Source organism: Cyclopterus lumpus, chromosome 17 (genome assembly GCF_009769545.1).
Source record: "Cyclopterus lumpus isolate fCycLum1 chromosome 17, fCycLum1.pri, whole genome shotgun sequence".
Lineage (NCBI taxonomy): Eukaryota > Metazoa > Chordata > Actinopteri > Perciformes > Cyclopteridae > Cyclopterus > Cyclopterus lumpus.
Window position 1 is genome coordinate 22,535,309 of NC_046982.1, and position 15,461 is coordinate 22,550,769.

Consider the following 15,461-nt stretch of genomic DNA (forward strand, 5'->3'; position numbering starts at 1 on the left):
GGAAGAGGAGGAAGAAGAAGGAGGGGTAAAGGAGGAAGAGGAGGAAGAAGAAGGAGGGGTAAAGGAGGAAGAGGAGGAAGAAGAAGGAGGGATAAAGGAGGAAGAGGAGGAAGAAGAAGGAGGGGTAAAGGAGGAAGAGGAGGAAGAAGAAGGAGGGGTAAAGGAGGAAGATGGGGAAGAAGAAGGAGGGGTAAAGGAGGAAGAGGAGGAAGAAGAAGGAGGGGTAAAGGAGGAAGATGGGGAAGAAGAAGGAGGGGTAAAGGAGGAAGAGGAGGAAGAAGAAGGAGGGGTAAAGGAGGAAGAAGGAGGGGTAAAGGAGGAAGAGGAGGAAGAAGAAGGAGGGGTAAAGGAGGAAGAGGGGGAAGAAGAAGGAGGGATAAAGGAGGAAGAGGAGGAAGAAGAAGGAGGGGTAAAGGTGGAAGAAGGAGGGGTAAAGGAGGAAGAGGAGGAAGAAGAAGGAGGGGTAAAGGAGGAAGAGGGGGGAAGAAGAAGGAGGGATAAAGGAGGAAGAGGAGGAAGAAGAAGGAGGGGTAAAGGTGGAAGAAGGAGGGGTAAAGGAGGAAGAGGAGGAAGAAGAAGGAGGGGTAAAGGAGGAAGAGGGGGAAGAAGAAGGAGAGGTAAAGGAGGAAGAGGAGGAAGAAGAAGGAGGGGTAAAGGAGGAAGAGGGGGAAGAAGAAGGAGGGATAAAGGAGGAAGAGGAGGTAGAAGAAGGAGAGGTAAAGGAGGAAGAGGAGGAAGAAGAAGGAGGGGTAAAGGAGGAAGAGGGGGAAGAAGAAGGAGGGATAAATGAGGAAGAGGAGGAAGAAGAAGGAGGGATAAAGGAGGAAGATGGGGAAGAAGAAGGAGGGGTAAAGGAGGAAGAGGAGGAAGAAGAAGGAGGGGTAAAGGAGGAAGAGGAGGAAGAAGAAGGAGGGGTAAAGGAGGAAGAGGAGGGGTAAAGGAGGAAGAGGAGGGGTTTGCTCAGAGAAGTTTGACACGAGTGCAGGCCGCGCACGCAGAAAGTGCGCGCGGCCGTGCGGGACAAGTCGGGCTCGTGGAGGAGGTGTTGCCGCGGCGGGACTTTGAAGTTGTTGTTCTTGTTCCTGGAATAATAACCCAAACAGCTCGTGCGCGCCCCCCCCGTATCCCAGCGGCCGCGGTTCTCTCATGCGCGCGCCACCCGGCACCGGGAAACGGAGTGTTTTTTTACACGGAGTTTGGCGCAGTTGGTAAAAGCTAAATATATATTTATATATATATTTATATTTATTTATTTTGGTTCCCGCTGCGAGCGGTCAGCCTGCGCAGTGCACACCGGGGCAGGGGCACTCTCCGGCGGGACGTACAGCACGGAGGAGTCGGTAACGCACCGGAGCTTTTCCTGTTTTTTTTCTGGATCCAGCTTCGCTTTCGGTGATATAACTTTGGCCCCCCCCGGCCCCCCTCGGCCCCCCCACCATGCCAGTCAGGAAGAAAGGTGAGCTGCTCTCACTTTACACATGTCCACTAGCATGCTAGCTCAGAGCTAACGGCTAACTGCAGAGAAACTCTAACCGCAGCTTCGCTTGAAGGAAACACAGCCGAGCAAACACACGGTAGACGGGGGGGTTTAACCCAAGATAACCCGGCAGCCCGCACGGCTTATACCGGGCCGGGCCGAGCCGGGTAAAGTGAGTTAAAGTAGGGCTAGCCGCCTGTTAGCTGCTGTACTTGGGGCAGCTCGTCTGGACTATAAATAAACTATAATATTAATAATATATTTAGCAGTCACGACTGCTTTCTCCAAATAGGTTAACTGTAGAAAATAAATAAAAATGCATAATAGATGCAAATATTCTTGTGGTATTAATAAACTAGTTTAAATTACTTTTATCCCTGAAAAGTGTCAAAGTGAATTATTATTATTATTATTATTCCATGGTATCTGATTTGGAGTCATCACTTCATCTGTAAAATGTAAATATGAATGAAGTTTGAACAAGTGCACACAATATGTTTTAAAGCAAACAACTACAACAACAAAAACTAGCTTTTAAGTCCATTTATTAAATAATGAATAATGTTTCCTACATTAGTTGAGTTATCCGTTAAATATATGTGCCCTGCAGAGGTATTATTAATCTTAATATATTAAATCATACATATTAATTAATCTCCTGTGGTTGTTGATGTAGAGAATTGACCATTGAATAACTATAACGAGAGAAATCAAAAAAGCAGAATTGTACCTTTTAAAAAATAATTATATATATATATATAGTATGGTAACTTTGAATTAATCCTCTTTTCTATTTTTGATTAACTTGGTCAATAAGTCGATCAACAGAAAATGCACACATTTCAATAAGCAATTAATAGTTTAAGTATTTATTTTTAAGCTAAAATACCTAAATGTGTCCAGCTTTAAAGAATCTGTAGGTTGTCACTTTAGGCTCAAATAACCTTTAGCCCTCTGGGGTCAAAGGTCTTTTACTCCATTTCACATAATCTCTTAAAGTGATATATCTCTATAATGAAGCATTATTGTCTTTAGGCTCAGTGTAAACGGCTCATTTGATTCATACTCGTGTGTTTTACATATGTCTCTATAATGAAGTGTAAAACGTGAAAACATAACTGTGAACTGTTTAGGTGCTGGACATTAGTTTACCAAAGCTTTAGGTTCACAAACGTGGTGGAATATATGAATAAAATAGATGCATTTAATAAGTGAAGTGGGCGGTCCTTAGTGATTTCCTCAGTGTTAATTGGTTAGTTTCACACAAAATATTGACGGACACACGATTCCATAAATGACGTTGCAGGGCGGCGTCACAAACGTCACGCGGCTCGCTGAGGGAATCACGTACGATCTCGTGAGGAGAAGAACACGGAAGTAGAACGTCTGCAGACTACGAGATGTGGACGTAACGTCACGTAGACGCCGTAGCGTCCACGGACTCCAGAGGGTTGAATAAATAAATAAAGCCTCTTAAACGATCAACATTAAATGAATCACCGGTTTTAATTTCCTATTAATGGAGTCACTGTCTCGACAACAGAGACGACCGCCTCGCCGGAACAAACGGCACCGCCGCTGCCTTTTTATATGAGAACAGTGAATTAAATGAACCCTCACAGAACTCCTGCTTGGTTTCTGGGATGGATCAGAGGCACCGGTGTTGTCAGCTGGTCCTCAGAGTCCTTTACAAAGTCTTAAATTGGGAACATCAGGCCTTCAGGTTTGAGTTTACGACGTCTTGCCTTCATCTTTTCATCCGACTTCTTTTTGTTTTTGGTCTACAAAAAACCCCAAACCCCGAGCTGACCTGAATCCCGACCGCTCAACTTGGAGTTAAACTTTTAGTTTGTCAGCAGAATGAAGAAAGAAAGAACTCTGAATGACGGCTTTAACTGGCTTTCAGCCCCACATGCAATAATTATACTTCACCTTTATGTTTTTAAACACATATGAGGCCTTAAAGTCATTAACCCCCCCCCCCCCACCCCCCCCCCTACTTCCTGTTACCCAGATGCACAGCGAGCGCTGCTGCTGCTGGAGGAGTACCGGACCAAGCTGCACCACGCCGAGGACCGGACGCTCCGCCACTCCATCCAGAGGGTCATCGACATCTTCCAGAGCAGCCTGTTCCAGGCTCTCATAGGTAGTGTGTGTGTGTGTGTGTGTGTTGAGCTCATCCAGTCAAACCCGATTCATAAAACTCGGCGATATGAAACGTAACAAAGAGAAAAAGATTTACTTCCTTCATCGGAGGTCAAACACCGGCTGGCGACCTCGGCGTCACGTTTGTCTGAGAGGTCGTAAAGCTGTGTGTGTGTGTGTGTGTGTGTGTGTGTGTGTGTGTGTGTGTGTGTGTTTAATTAACTCATAACTTCATGTAGAAATAGTCCATTTAATTATTAACCGTTGTTAAGTGGTGGCAATCTTAGGAAAAGTTCCTCCATTTTTATTTATTTTTCTTACAAAAGTCGCGAAACACTGAAATGCACGTGATCAAATGTAATCACGCCGCACATCCCGCTCCTCCTCCTCCTCCTCCTCCTCCTCCTCTTCATCACTCATGGATGAGTGCAGATCGTCAGCGTGAACTCGGTGGCCTGAGTTCTGCTCGTCTTCATGAGAAGCTGCTTTCTGTGTTTCTACTGATCCATTCAAAGAGAGCGACCGACTCTGGATCCCTGAGAGGAAACGGAGTGAAGCGTCGAACCGACTGGAAACCACCTTTGATTGTTTGTTTATTTATTTATTTATCAGACTGCTGTCTGAGTCGACAGCAGTCTTCTACTTCATCAGTTTTTCAATAACATTCAAATGATTCTCCGTCACTTTAAATCCGTTAACGAGGATCAATTATACCGTATAAAAGTACAAAATTATCTTTCGTATTAATATTTCAATTTGCTGATGACGACCAAATATTTTCATCCGGAAATAAGACAGGAAGGGGCGGGACTTATAACGTCTTCTATTTTTGGGTGCATTTCCCCTCACAAATATCTAAACTCCTCAAAAGACGATTATCATACTTTTAGTGAGAATACTCTCCGCTATCGAAGCTCTTCACACACGAGGAACTCATCATATTTTACATGAAATCAATTATGGAAAACCATCAGAATCGCATCACGCCGTCACCGTGTGACTCTATCCAGAGACCACGTATGACGATGGCGGGCCCTGCCAACCCGGTCCTGCTCGGATGTGGGCTCCGACTCCTCGTGTTGGATCAGAATTAATGAAAAATAGATTCCTGCCACGCAGTTTTCCATCTGCCAAACCCCCAAAATACGAGATGTCCTGCAGCCGGCCGAGCCCGGTGTAATCCCTCTGTGGACACGACGATTACCCCGAGTCCATAATCCCCCCCCCCCCCCCCACACACACACACACAGATTTACAGAGTTTCTGTTCCTTCTGGTTCTTTCAGCCCCGACTGGCCTGATTCCTCTCACAGGAACACTCTGATGATGCGTTACCGCTCATTGCAGATGGTCTGAACTCTGCAGGTTCTCCTGGAACACAGAGAGAAGAAGTTCCTCAAAAACCCGTCGTTGACGTCTTCAAAATGTCTCGTTTTGTCCGACCCAACCGTCCAAAACCCAGAGAGATCAATTCTACTGTGAAACGTCCACAAAACCCGGAACCAAAGACTCTGCAGAGCTCTTAGGCTGGAAGGTCCACACTGGAATATTTAGACTTCAGCCACCAAGACCTAGGATTAGGAGCCTTTACCTGGTCCTGAACCAGTTTAGTCCTGGTCCTCGATACGACCTCAGTTTAGTCCTGGACCTCTATAACAGCGGTCCCCAAACCCGGTACCGGTCCGCGGGTCGGTTGGTACCGGGTTGCACAGAACGAGTGAATGAAAAATAAAAAGTTTTTAGCAGTCGTAAAAATGTTTTATTTTGAAAAACGACGGATACATCCGCCTGAGCCTCTCACGAGGTCACGAAATGCGTATAATAATCTCTTGAGAAAAGCTAGCGAGCTATAGCGAACCCCCAAGCCACAGGGGGCACCAGAACCAACACTACCACTTTAGTCCACAGGGGGCACCAGAACCAACACTACCACTTTAGTTTACAGGGGGCACCAGAACCAACACTACCACTTTAGTCCACAGGGGGCACCAGAACCAACACTACCACTTTAGTCCACAGGGGGCACCAGAACCAACACTACCACTTTAGTCCACAGGGGGCACCAGAACCAACACTACCACTTCAGTCCACAGGGGGCACCAGAACCAACACTACCACTTTAGTCCACAGGGGGCACCAGAACCAACACTACCACTTTAGTCCACAGGGGGCACCAGAACCAACACTACCACTTTAGTCCACAGGGGGGCACCAGAACCAACACTACCACTTTAGTCCACAGGGGGCACCAGAACCAACACTACCACTTCAGTCCACAGGGGGCACCAGAACCAACACTACCACTTTAAGTCCCACAGGGGGCACCAGAACCAACACTACCACTTCAGTCCACAGGGGGCACCAGAACCAACACTACCACTATCAGTCCACAGGGGGCACCAGAACCAACACTACCACTTCAGTCCACAGGGGGCACCAGAACCAACACTACCACTTTAGTCCACAGGGGGCACCAGAACCAACACTACCACTTTAGTCCACAGGGGGCACCAGAACCAACACTACCACTTTAGTCCACAGGGGGCACCAGAACCAACACTACCAACTTTAGTCCACAGGGGGCACCAGAAACCAACACTACCACTTTAGTCCACAGGGGGCACCAGAACCAACACTACCACTTTAGTCCCACAGGGGGCACCAAGAACCAACACTACCACTTTAGTCCACAGGGGGCACCAGAACACAACACTACCACTTGTAGTCCACAGGGGGCACCAGAAACCAACACCTACCACTTTAGTCCACAGGGGGGCGCCAGAAACCAACACTATCACTTTAGTCCACAGGGGGCCACCAGAACCAACACTACCACTTTAGTCCACAGGGGGGCACCAGAACCAACACTACTACTTTAGTCCACAGGGGGGCACCAGAACCAACACTACCACTTTAGTCCACAGGGGGCGCCAGAGAACCAACACTACCACTTTAGTCCACAGGGGGGCACCAGAAACCAACACTACCACTTTAGTCCACAGGGGGCGGCAGAACCAACACTACCACTTTAGTCCACAGGGGGCACCAGAACCAACACTACCACTTTAGTCCACAGGGGGCACCAGAACCAACACTACCGCTTTAGTCCACAGGGGGCATCAGAACCAACACTACCACTTTAGTCCACAGGGGGCACCAGAACCAACACTACCACTTTAGTCCACAGGGGGCACCAGAACCAACACTACCACTTTAGTCCACAGGGGGCGCCAGAACCAACACTACCACTTTAGTCCACAGGGGGCACCAGAATCAACACTACCCCTTTAGTCCACAGGGGGCACCAGAACCAACACGTGTACCAGTTTGTATCAGTCGTCATTTAAGAAGTTAAACCAGAGCTTGATCCTCGTCGTCGGCCTCTGTACACACTCGGCGTGGTGAGTTCGTGGTGTGCGTGTAATCCTGGACGTTGTGCGTGTGATAGCGGTTCTCTGATCCGTCTCTGCGTCTCTTCCTGAGACGTCCACTGACTTGACTTCATTTGCGTACTTAAACTTCTCGTCTACTACGCCTCAGAGGGAAATATTGTACTTTTAACTTCACAACATCTATTTCACAATAAGAGTTTCTAGTTCGGCGCCTTTACAGAGTCTGATTCTTAATACAAAATATTAATCAGTTTAAATGAGCTCCATCTTTACCAGCTGCAGCATTAAAGTGATGAACACTTAAATTAATCAATAATTATACAATAATAAACATCATTTAAAATGGGTATAATTCTGCATAATGACTTTTGGTTCTTAAAGTAAATTTTTTACTTTTAACTGCCAAAATAAAATACTCGCTGACTGCTAGAACATCTGTGGGTGGCAGAAACCATCATGACCCGAGGCACCCGAGGTCTCCAGCTGTAACGGGAAGAATGAGCACCTCTGTTCGGCCACAATAACACAGTCCTCAGTGTTCTGGTAATGACGATGGTGAAAGACTGGTGGTGTTCTGGTGATGATGATATAACAGCCTGTAACGTGGACCAGGAGAACGGCCTGTAACGTGGACCAGGAGAACGGCCTGTAACGCGGACCAGGAGAACGGCCTGTAACGTGGACCAGGAGAACGGCCTGTAACGTGGACCAGGAGAACGGCCTGTAACGTGGACCAGGAGAACGGCCTGTAACGTGGACCAGGAGAACGGCCTGTAACGTGGACCAGGAGAACGGCCTGTAACGTGGACCAGGAGAACGGCCTGTAACGCGGACCAGGAGAACGGCCTGTAACGTGGACCAGGAGAACGGCCTGTAACGTGGACCAGGAGAACGGCCTGTAACGTGGACCAGGAGAACGGCCTGTAACGCGGACCAGGAGAACGGCCTGTAACGTGGACCAGGAGAACGGCCTGTAACGTGGACCAGGAGAACGGCCTGTAACGTGGACCAGGAGAACGGCCTGTAACGTGGACCAGGAGAACGGCCTGTAACGTGGACCAGGAGAACGGCCTGTAACGCGGACCAGGAGAACGGCCTGTAACGTGGACCAGGAGAACGGCCTGTAACGCGGACCAGGAGAACGGCCTGTAACGTGGACCAATAGAACGGCCTGTAACGCGGACCAGGAGAACGGCCTGTAACGCGGACCAGGAGAACGGCCTGTAATGTGGACCAGGAGAACGGCCTGTAATGTGGACCAGGAGAACGGCCTGTAACGTGGACCAGGAGAACGGCCTGTAACGTGGACCAGGAGAACGGCCTGTAACGTGGACCAGGAGAACGGCCTGTAACGTGGACCAATAGAACGGCCTGTAACGTGGACCAGGAGAACGGCCTCTAACGCGGACCAGGAGAACGGCCTGTAACGCGGACCAGGAGAAACGGCCTGTAAACGCGGACCAGGAGAACGGCCTGTAACGCGGACCAGGAGAACGGCCTGTAACGTGGACCAGGAGAACGGCCTGTAACGTGGACCAGGAGAACGGCCTGTAACGTGGACCAGGAGAACGGCCTGTAACGCGGACCAGGAGAACGGCCTGTAACGCGGACCAGTAGAACGGCCTGTAACGCGGACCAGGAGAACGGCCTGTAACGCGGACCAGGAGAACGGCCTGTAACGTGGACCAGGAGAACGGCCTGTAACGCGGACCAGTAGAACGGCCTGTAACGTGGACCAGGAGAACGGCCTGTAACGTGGACCAGGAGAACGGCCTGTAACGCGGACCAGGAGAACGGCCTGTAACGTGGACCAGGAGAACGGCCTGTAACGTGGACCAGGAGAACGGCCTGTAACGCGGACCAGTAGAACGGCCTGTAACGCGGACCAGGAGAACGGCCTGTAACGTGGACCAGGAGAACGGCCTGTAACGTGGACCAGGAGAACGGCCTGTAACGTGGACCAGGAGAACGGCCTGTAACGTGGACCAGGAGAACAGCCTGTAAAAAAACAGTTTGAGATGTAAACAAGGTTAAATTTCATGTCAAAAGTTTTCTACAAGTTAATTTAAATGAGAAACCTTATACATTAAAATACGTTTCTTTACTTTGTTATTACACAATGTTTTAACATCTAGAACCAGCGGATCGAGACAGCAGCGGTACCTAAATAGAGTGTTTTGTTGGTCAAAAACTGTTTTTAAACCTACAATCGGAATATAAAGGTGTTTAATGGCGCTTTAGGCTTTCCACAGCCCTCCTGTGGTCTAGCCTCCTGTGCTGCTCTCAAAACACAAACCTCTAACTTAGGAAACAGCTCGCTGGTTTCCCTGTAAAACGATCTCTTAACACAATTCCTCAGAGGTCGGTTTTATTGGACATCAATACGGTTAAAGGTCCCCCCAGCCCCACCGACCAGTCCTCCAGCATTTACTCTGACTGGTTCCACGTCCTAAAAGTATTCATAGATCAATAAATATGTTTCTGGATTAAGTAGAAACATGGCTGTATTTAATTTATGCAGTTATTATGAAGAGAGGAGAAACAATGAGACCGAAGAGGGAAGTTGATATTTTTAGGTCTCACATTTGAAGCTATTTTCAGCCATCAAAGGGTTGTAAAAAAGCATTTGATGACATCACTGGAAACGTGTGTCTTTCCAGTGATGCTTCCTCAGCAGAGTGTTGGTCATCGTGGGGCTTTTAGTGGTGAAACGTACATGCTTGACCCGGCGAATGCTTCACGCGGCGCAATAAGCTTATTGCTTATTGTGAATTTATCTTTTAAGAGCTTCACTGAAAATAGCAATGAAACCTTCTGCAGACTTTAAAATTAACCAACCAATGGCATTGTGTAGACGAAGCATTAAGTTGTTCGATTTGACCAATTTAGCTGCTGGCTAGTTAGCTCGCTAGCTTGCTGATTCCACCATGATGTCATGCTACAGTTACAGAACACAGAGCACCACTTGACCTGCTGGGTTTGGTCTACGTCACAATGTCATGTGGACCTTACTATTGTTACCATTTGAATTCATTCTCATTCAAATAGCTAGTGCTAATGCGAATCACTAGCATTAATGCGAATCACTACCATTAATGCGAATCACTAGCATTAATGCTAATCACTACCATTAATGCGAATCACTACCATTAATGCGAATCACTAGCATTAATGCGAATCACTAGCATTAATGCGAATCACTAGCATTAATGCTAATCACTACCATTAATGCGAATCACTACCATTAATGCGAATCACTAGCATTAATGCGAATCACTAGCATTAATGCTAATCACTACCATTAATGCGAATCACTAGCATTAATGCGAATCACTAGCATTAATGCTAATCACTACCATTAATGCTAATCACTAGCATGCTGACTTGTGTTACTTTTATATATTAACTTTTTAGAATATTTATGTATAATATATATGTATATATATTTATTTATAATATGTATTTAGTATTTCATGTATATTAATTGATATATGTATATATTTTTTATATATTCATTCGATACACTACCAGTTCTTTAATTTGTGTTGATTCCGTCTCATGAGCTGCCCCAGTGCTCATGAAGCGTTGCCCAACGTCATGTTGATCATCTGTAGTTGGACCTTTATTGCCCCCCATACATTCTGTTATGACTCATGAGTGTATTCATGTCCTCCTACATCTGAATGCACAGTCACAATCTTAAATAAGGAGCTTCCACCACCGCCGGGTGAAGCTTTTATTCTCGTTCCATGTTCACGAACGCAGCTGTTCATTCTCTTCAACCCAGAGAAGTTAAACATGTATTAATGTATTTAACGCCACCTTCTTTAATAAATCTCCCTCTCTCTTGTCGTCCTAGACATCCAGGAGTTTTACGAAGTGACCTTATATGACAGTCAGAGATGGGCGGAGTCTTCCAAGGCGGCAGACCCCATGGCGCCCGTCCACCTGTGGGACTTCTCCAGCCTCCAGAGCACGCCGGTGACCTCGGACACGCTGCCCAGCCTTAGCACCAGCATCGAGGTGAGCGTCTCGCCCGCCATGTGACAGGAAGTCGACCCGTCGCTCTGACTCCGCGTTTCTCGATGGCAGAAACGGTAAAAATAGAGGTCTAAAAATAGATTGCACCTTCCAAAGCTTTGCAGGGTGACGTCTGGAGGTGCTGACTGAACTGCTTATTTCAATGTGAAGCACACCTGTGTTGTCCAGGTGCAGAGTCCCGCTGTCATCCGCTCCTCTTGTTTCCAAAAATACGGCGGAAGATTTTCGTTTGACAACTTATTTTTCAGGACGGAAGCTAAAACCTAATGAAACGAACGGTGACTAAACATATGAAAGGCTTCGTGACGTGTGAACGACGCACAAAGACGTTGACGGTAATAAGAAGCCTTACATTCATGACACAGACCAGAATAAAAATAGTTTTCCATGAATTGCAAGTCGCACCTGAATTCAGTGGCCTGAAAACCAGTGTCGTCGTTCACTGGTTTGGGAACACTTTAACGCCTCTCAGCCTTTTGGCTGTTGCCAAACCAGTGAACAGGAAGTGACCATATGTGGACTGAGGAGGAGTAGAGACTCCGGTGTTGACCTGTCAATCAGCTTGTAGCCCCGCCCCTAAAGCATCCCCTGCTTTATGGTCTGTTTGAACCAGAGTAGTCGCTCCCTGGTGGTCAGTAGAGAGAATGCAGCTTTAATACATGAAGCATAGACTTCTATACAACCAGAGGAGTTGCTCCCTGGTGGTCAGTAGAGAGAATGCAGCTTTAATACATGAAGCATAGACTTCTATACAACCAGAGGAGTCGCTCCCTGGTGGGCCAGAGAGAGAATGCAGCTTTAACACATGAAGCATAGACTTCTATACAACCAGAGGAGTCGCCCCCTGGTGGTCAGGAGAGAGAATGCAGCTTTAACACATGAAGCATAGACTTCTATACAACCAGAGGAGTCGCCCCCTGGTGGTCAGGAGAGAGAATGCAGCTTTAACACATGAAAGCATAGACTTCTATACAACCAGAGGAGTCACCCCCTGGTGGTCAGGAGAGAGAATGCAGCTTTAAACACATGAAGCATAGACTTCTATACAACCAGAGGAGTCGCCCCCTGGGTGGTCAGGAGAGAGAATGGCAGCTTTAACACATGAAGCATAGACTTCTATACAACCAGAGGAGTCGCCCCCTGGTGGTCAGGAGAGAGAATGCAGCTTTAACACATGAAGCATAGACTTCTATACAACCAGAGGAGTCGCCCCCTGGTGGTCAGGAGAGAGAATGCAGCTTTAACACATGAAGCTTTGGCTTCACAGAGGTTCTCATCTCTTAAACGCTGGCTAGCGACTATAATCAGTTTTATAATCTCTAATGTTTGTGATGTTATGGAACCCAACAACATGATGCTGTTCTGGATTTGTACTTTTAGAGTCTTTTGCTTCAGTTTTGCTTCCACGTGAATGTTTGCTGGTTTTCTAATAATTACAAAAACAAGACATTTTTAACCCTTTGATGGACTTACTATTTTCTGCCATTTCTTAGACCAAACATCAGTTAATCAAGAGTATAATCTGCTGACTGTTGTATCATTTAAAAAAGGTTGTTGGTAAGCTGGGACCTGAACTGACCTACAGACGCAACAGCGGTTTGTTTGTATGAAAGCATCTTTCGAATAAAGATAAGTCCTTCTGAATATTCTTTGAAGGTTGGTGACATTTTTACTGGTTTCAATAAGAAATCATTGTAAAGGTCCGGAGGGAGTTAACATTACAGTTAATTATCATTAATTCACTTCAAATCTTCTCAGAGGTTAGAAAGGTTTGCATTCGGTGACTTAACTGTGAGAACATGAGAGGAACAGACTGACACTAAAGATGATCAGTTTGACTCTTTCTGTCTTTGCAATCTCAGGATTCCTTAACAGTTCATGGGATTAGCCAGAAATTGGAAATAATCTACAAAATGTCATTTTTTGGTCCTTTTAGGAAATTGTTTTTAAAGCTGAGGTTTGTGGAGTAAACGCAGTAAACAGCTGGTGTGTGCAACAACAAACATGAACTGGATATATTTAATCTAACCTTTATTCAGTCAGGATAATCCCAACAAAGTTTTGAATCTCAATTTACTCATTGCTGTATGTTGTGTTATTAATATCAGGCAAATGATCAAAAGACCTTTTTATAATGTTTTTATCTGAAGTTCTGCTTCTTCTGTGAGGTTTACGGGCACAAGCGTTGGAAGTCTCTTTTAATAGGGAGCAGAAGAAACATCAGAGAGCAACTGAGGAGGAACCCCTAACCCTAACGCACCATGCAAGTCAACTCGACCTCCGTTAGCTTCGTTAGCTTCGTTAGCTCCGTTAGCGCCGTTAGCGCCGTGCTGTTGACGGTCACTGTCACACACGTGTTCCAGATGTTTTACGGTGGTTCTTCCTCACTACGTCGTCTTGGCTCCCAGATCCACGGCGGTATACCTCCCCCCTCTCGGACACACTTTCAAAGCGGTGTGACTCCGCCCGTCTGGCACTGAAAGAGGCTCAAATCAAACCCACTGTGCTGATCCAGTTTGAGCCTGCTGTGTCTGTGTGTTGGCATTGAACTCCTTCTCTTTCTTTCCTCTTCTTCTCTGATTGTAAACAAACCTCGTCACTCGTAGGACTCCCCCCTCCTAAATGAAATCCTGCACATGTTGGCACAGGCCAAGCGCCCCCCCCGGCCCTGACGGACAAGTAAGTACCGGACGCCTGCTGTTGGTGGGGAGGGGGTGTCGGTGTCGTCCACCCTCGCTGCATGTCCCATCCAGTCCTCATGTGCTTTGGACCATCGGAGGGGGGCGGAAAGTGTGGGGTGGGGGTCAAGGGTCAGGGGTCGGGTTCGGCCTACGATGGCCTCAAGGTGTCGCTGTAGTTCATTCACACCGACACAAGGTGGAGTCTGAAAATGAAACCAGAGGAGAAGCGTCATTCTGAAATACATTAAAAGTATATAAATACAAATCAAGTTGGACAGATTAGGAAAACTTTATTTGCAAAAGACCAGCGTTGTTTAAACAATAAATGTACATTTAATTAAATCTTTCAACAGGCAGAAACGGAACACATGGTAATAGAAGGTTCTCAATTGTGGGAATTCACAGGACATTGGAGGATCAAATATTCTGAATACAATTAAACTAAATTGACGTAACGTGAGGACGAAAGGTATTTTTATACGTTTTGCTTTGAGATTTGGTAAACGATGATGTCACCAAGTAGTCAAGATGTGCACAAGGTAATCGGCTCATTTGGTCTGATCGTCTGTTCCAGCTGCTTCTCTCCTCTGGTTTTATATTAATGGATTCATAATAATAAAAGACTTGAAGAAACGCAGCGGCATGTTGAGGTAGTTGGTGCTGGGTTCAGGGGTCATGGGTCATTGTGCTTCATTCATCTGGGTTCATGTTGTCGGGTCTGAACAGTACAACTCCTCCCTGAATAGATTTACTGGAACAACTTCTCTGCAGATTCGTCAGAACGTCACGTTTCAGCTTAAGAGGCCGAATAAATCTGTTGGTTTAAAGTTTAAAATCGAGCATCTTTTCACAAGTAAAGTCAAAGAATCATTTAATTAAACTTTGCTCAGAAGTTACTGTAGAGGCTAAGCCCCGCCCCTTCCTGTTGACCACCAAGAGACATTATTTCAGATTAAATACGAGAGGCAAATACATTTTTGATCCCATTTGAATTCTTTTGTGAATTACAGATGAGTATAATTCACAAATCTATGAAAACTGACACTTTCTTCACTTGCTAAAGTCTCATTTTGAAATTGACAAACCTCATTCATGAGGTCACATGGGGGGGGGGACCAGAAAGGGGCGTGGCTTCCCCTCTGCACACACTTTATTGTCTCCACGTCGGTGCAGGTTGAACCCAAACGCAGCAGGGTAGTACGTGATTTGGAGTCGCTCAGTGACCCCCAACGACCTCTGACCCCGAGAGGCTGGAGTTGTACTGCTGTTCAGGACCTTCGTGGTGGTGGTTTAATTATGTGTTCTCATGCTTCCAATCATGCGGTTAACGTTGTTTAGTGTAACAGAGTCGTACACGCTCTGAGTGAAGCTCGATGTATTTGTACCCTCTACAGGTAAAACGTCTCAGTCTCACCTCCATGTAGACCACGTTCCATCAACCAATAAGCTTTGTGCACGTTGAAGTCCGATATCTGGATGAATATGAATATGAATCCTCACGTCAGCTGGCTCTCTGCAGCTGTTTACACCCCAAATAAACTATTTATCTGGAATTTAACGACAATAAACGGATCAAAATGATGACCAATTAACTTCTGAATGATGCTGATTGGTAAAAAGTCTGATTTCATGTTTTGTTGGTTTTCTCCACTATTAAAATGCTTGTTTTCTGAATGGAGTCCAGGGAGGTCGGTGCTAACGTAGCTTTACAACAAGTAGCTACAGT

At 46.4% G+C, this 15,461-nt stretch overlaps 1 protein-coding gene across 12 annotated transcripts in view; it reads left to right on the top strand.

Moving 5' to 3' along the window:
- Positions 1-980: 980 nt before the first annotated feature.
- dlg1l (discs, large (Drosophila) homolog 1, like) overlaps positions 981-15,461 on the top strand; it is a 74,389-nt gene continuing 59,908 nt past the window's right edge. For all 12 annotated transcript variants that reach the window (XM_034555538.1, XM_034555540.1, XM_034555542.1 and 9 more), the window contains exons 1-3: positions 981-1,456; positions 3,492-3,623; positions 10,873-11,036. In XM_034555538.1, coding sequence (XP_034411429.1) covers positions 1,438-1,456; positions 3,492-3,623; positions 10,873-11,036 — 315 coding nt within the window. In that variant the 5' untranslated portion in view covers positions 981-1,437. The remainder of the gene's footprint in view (positions 1,457-3,491; positions 3,624-10,872; positions 11,037-15,461) is intronic.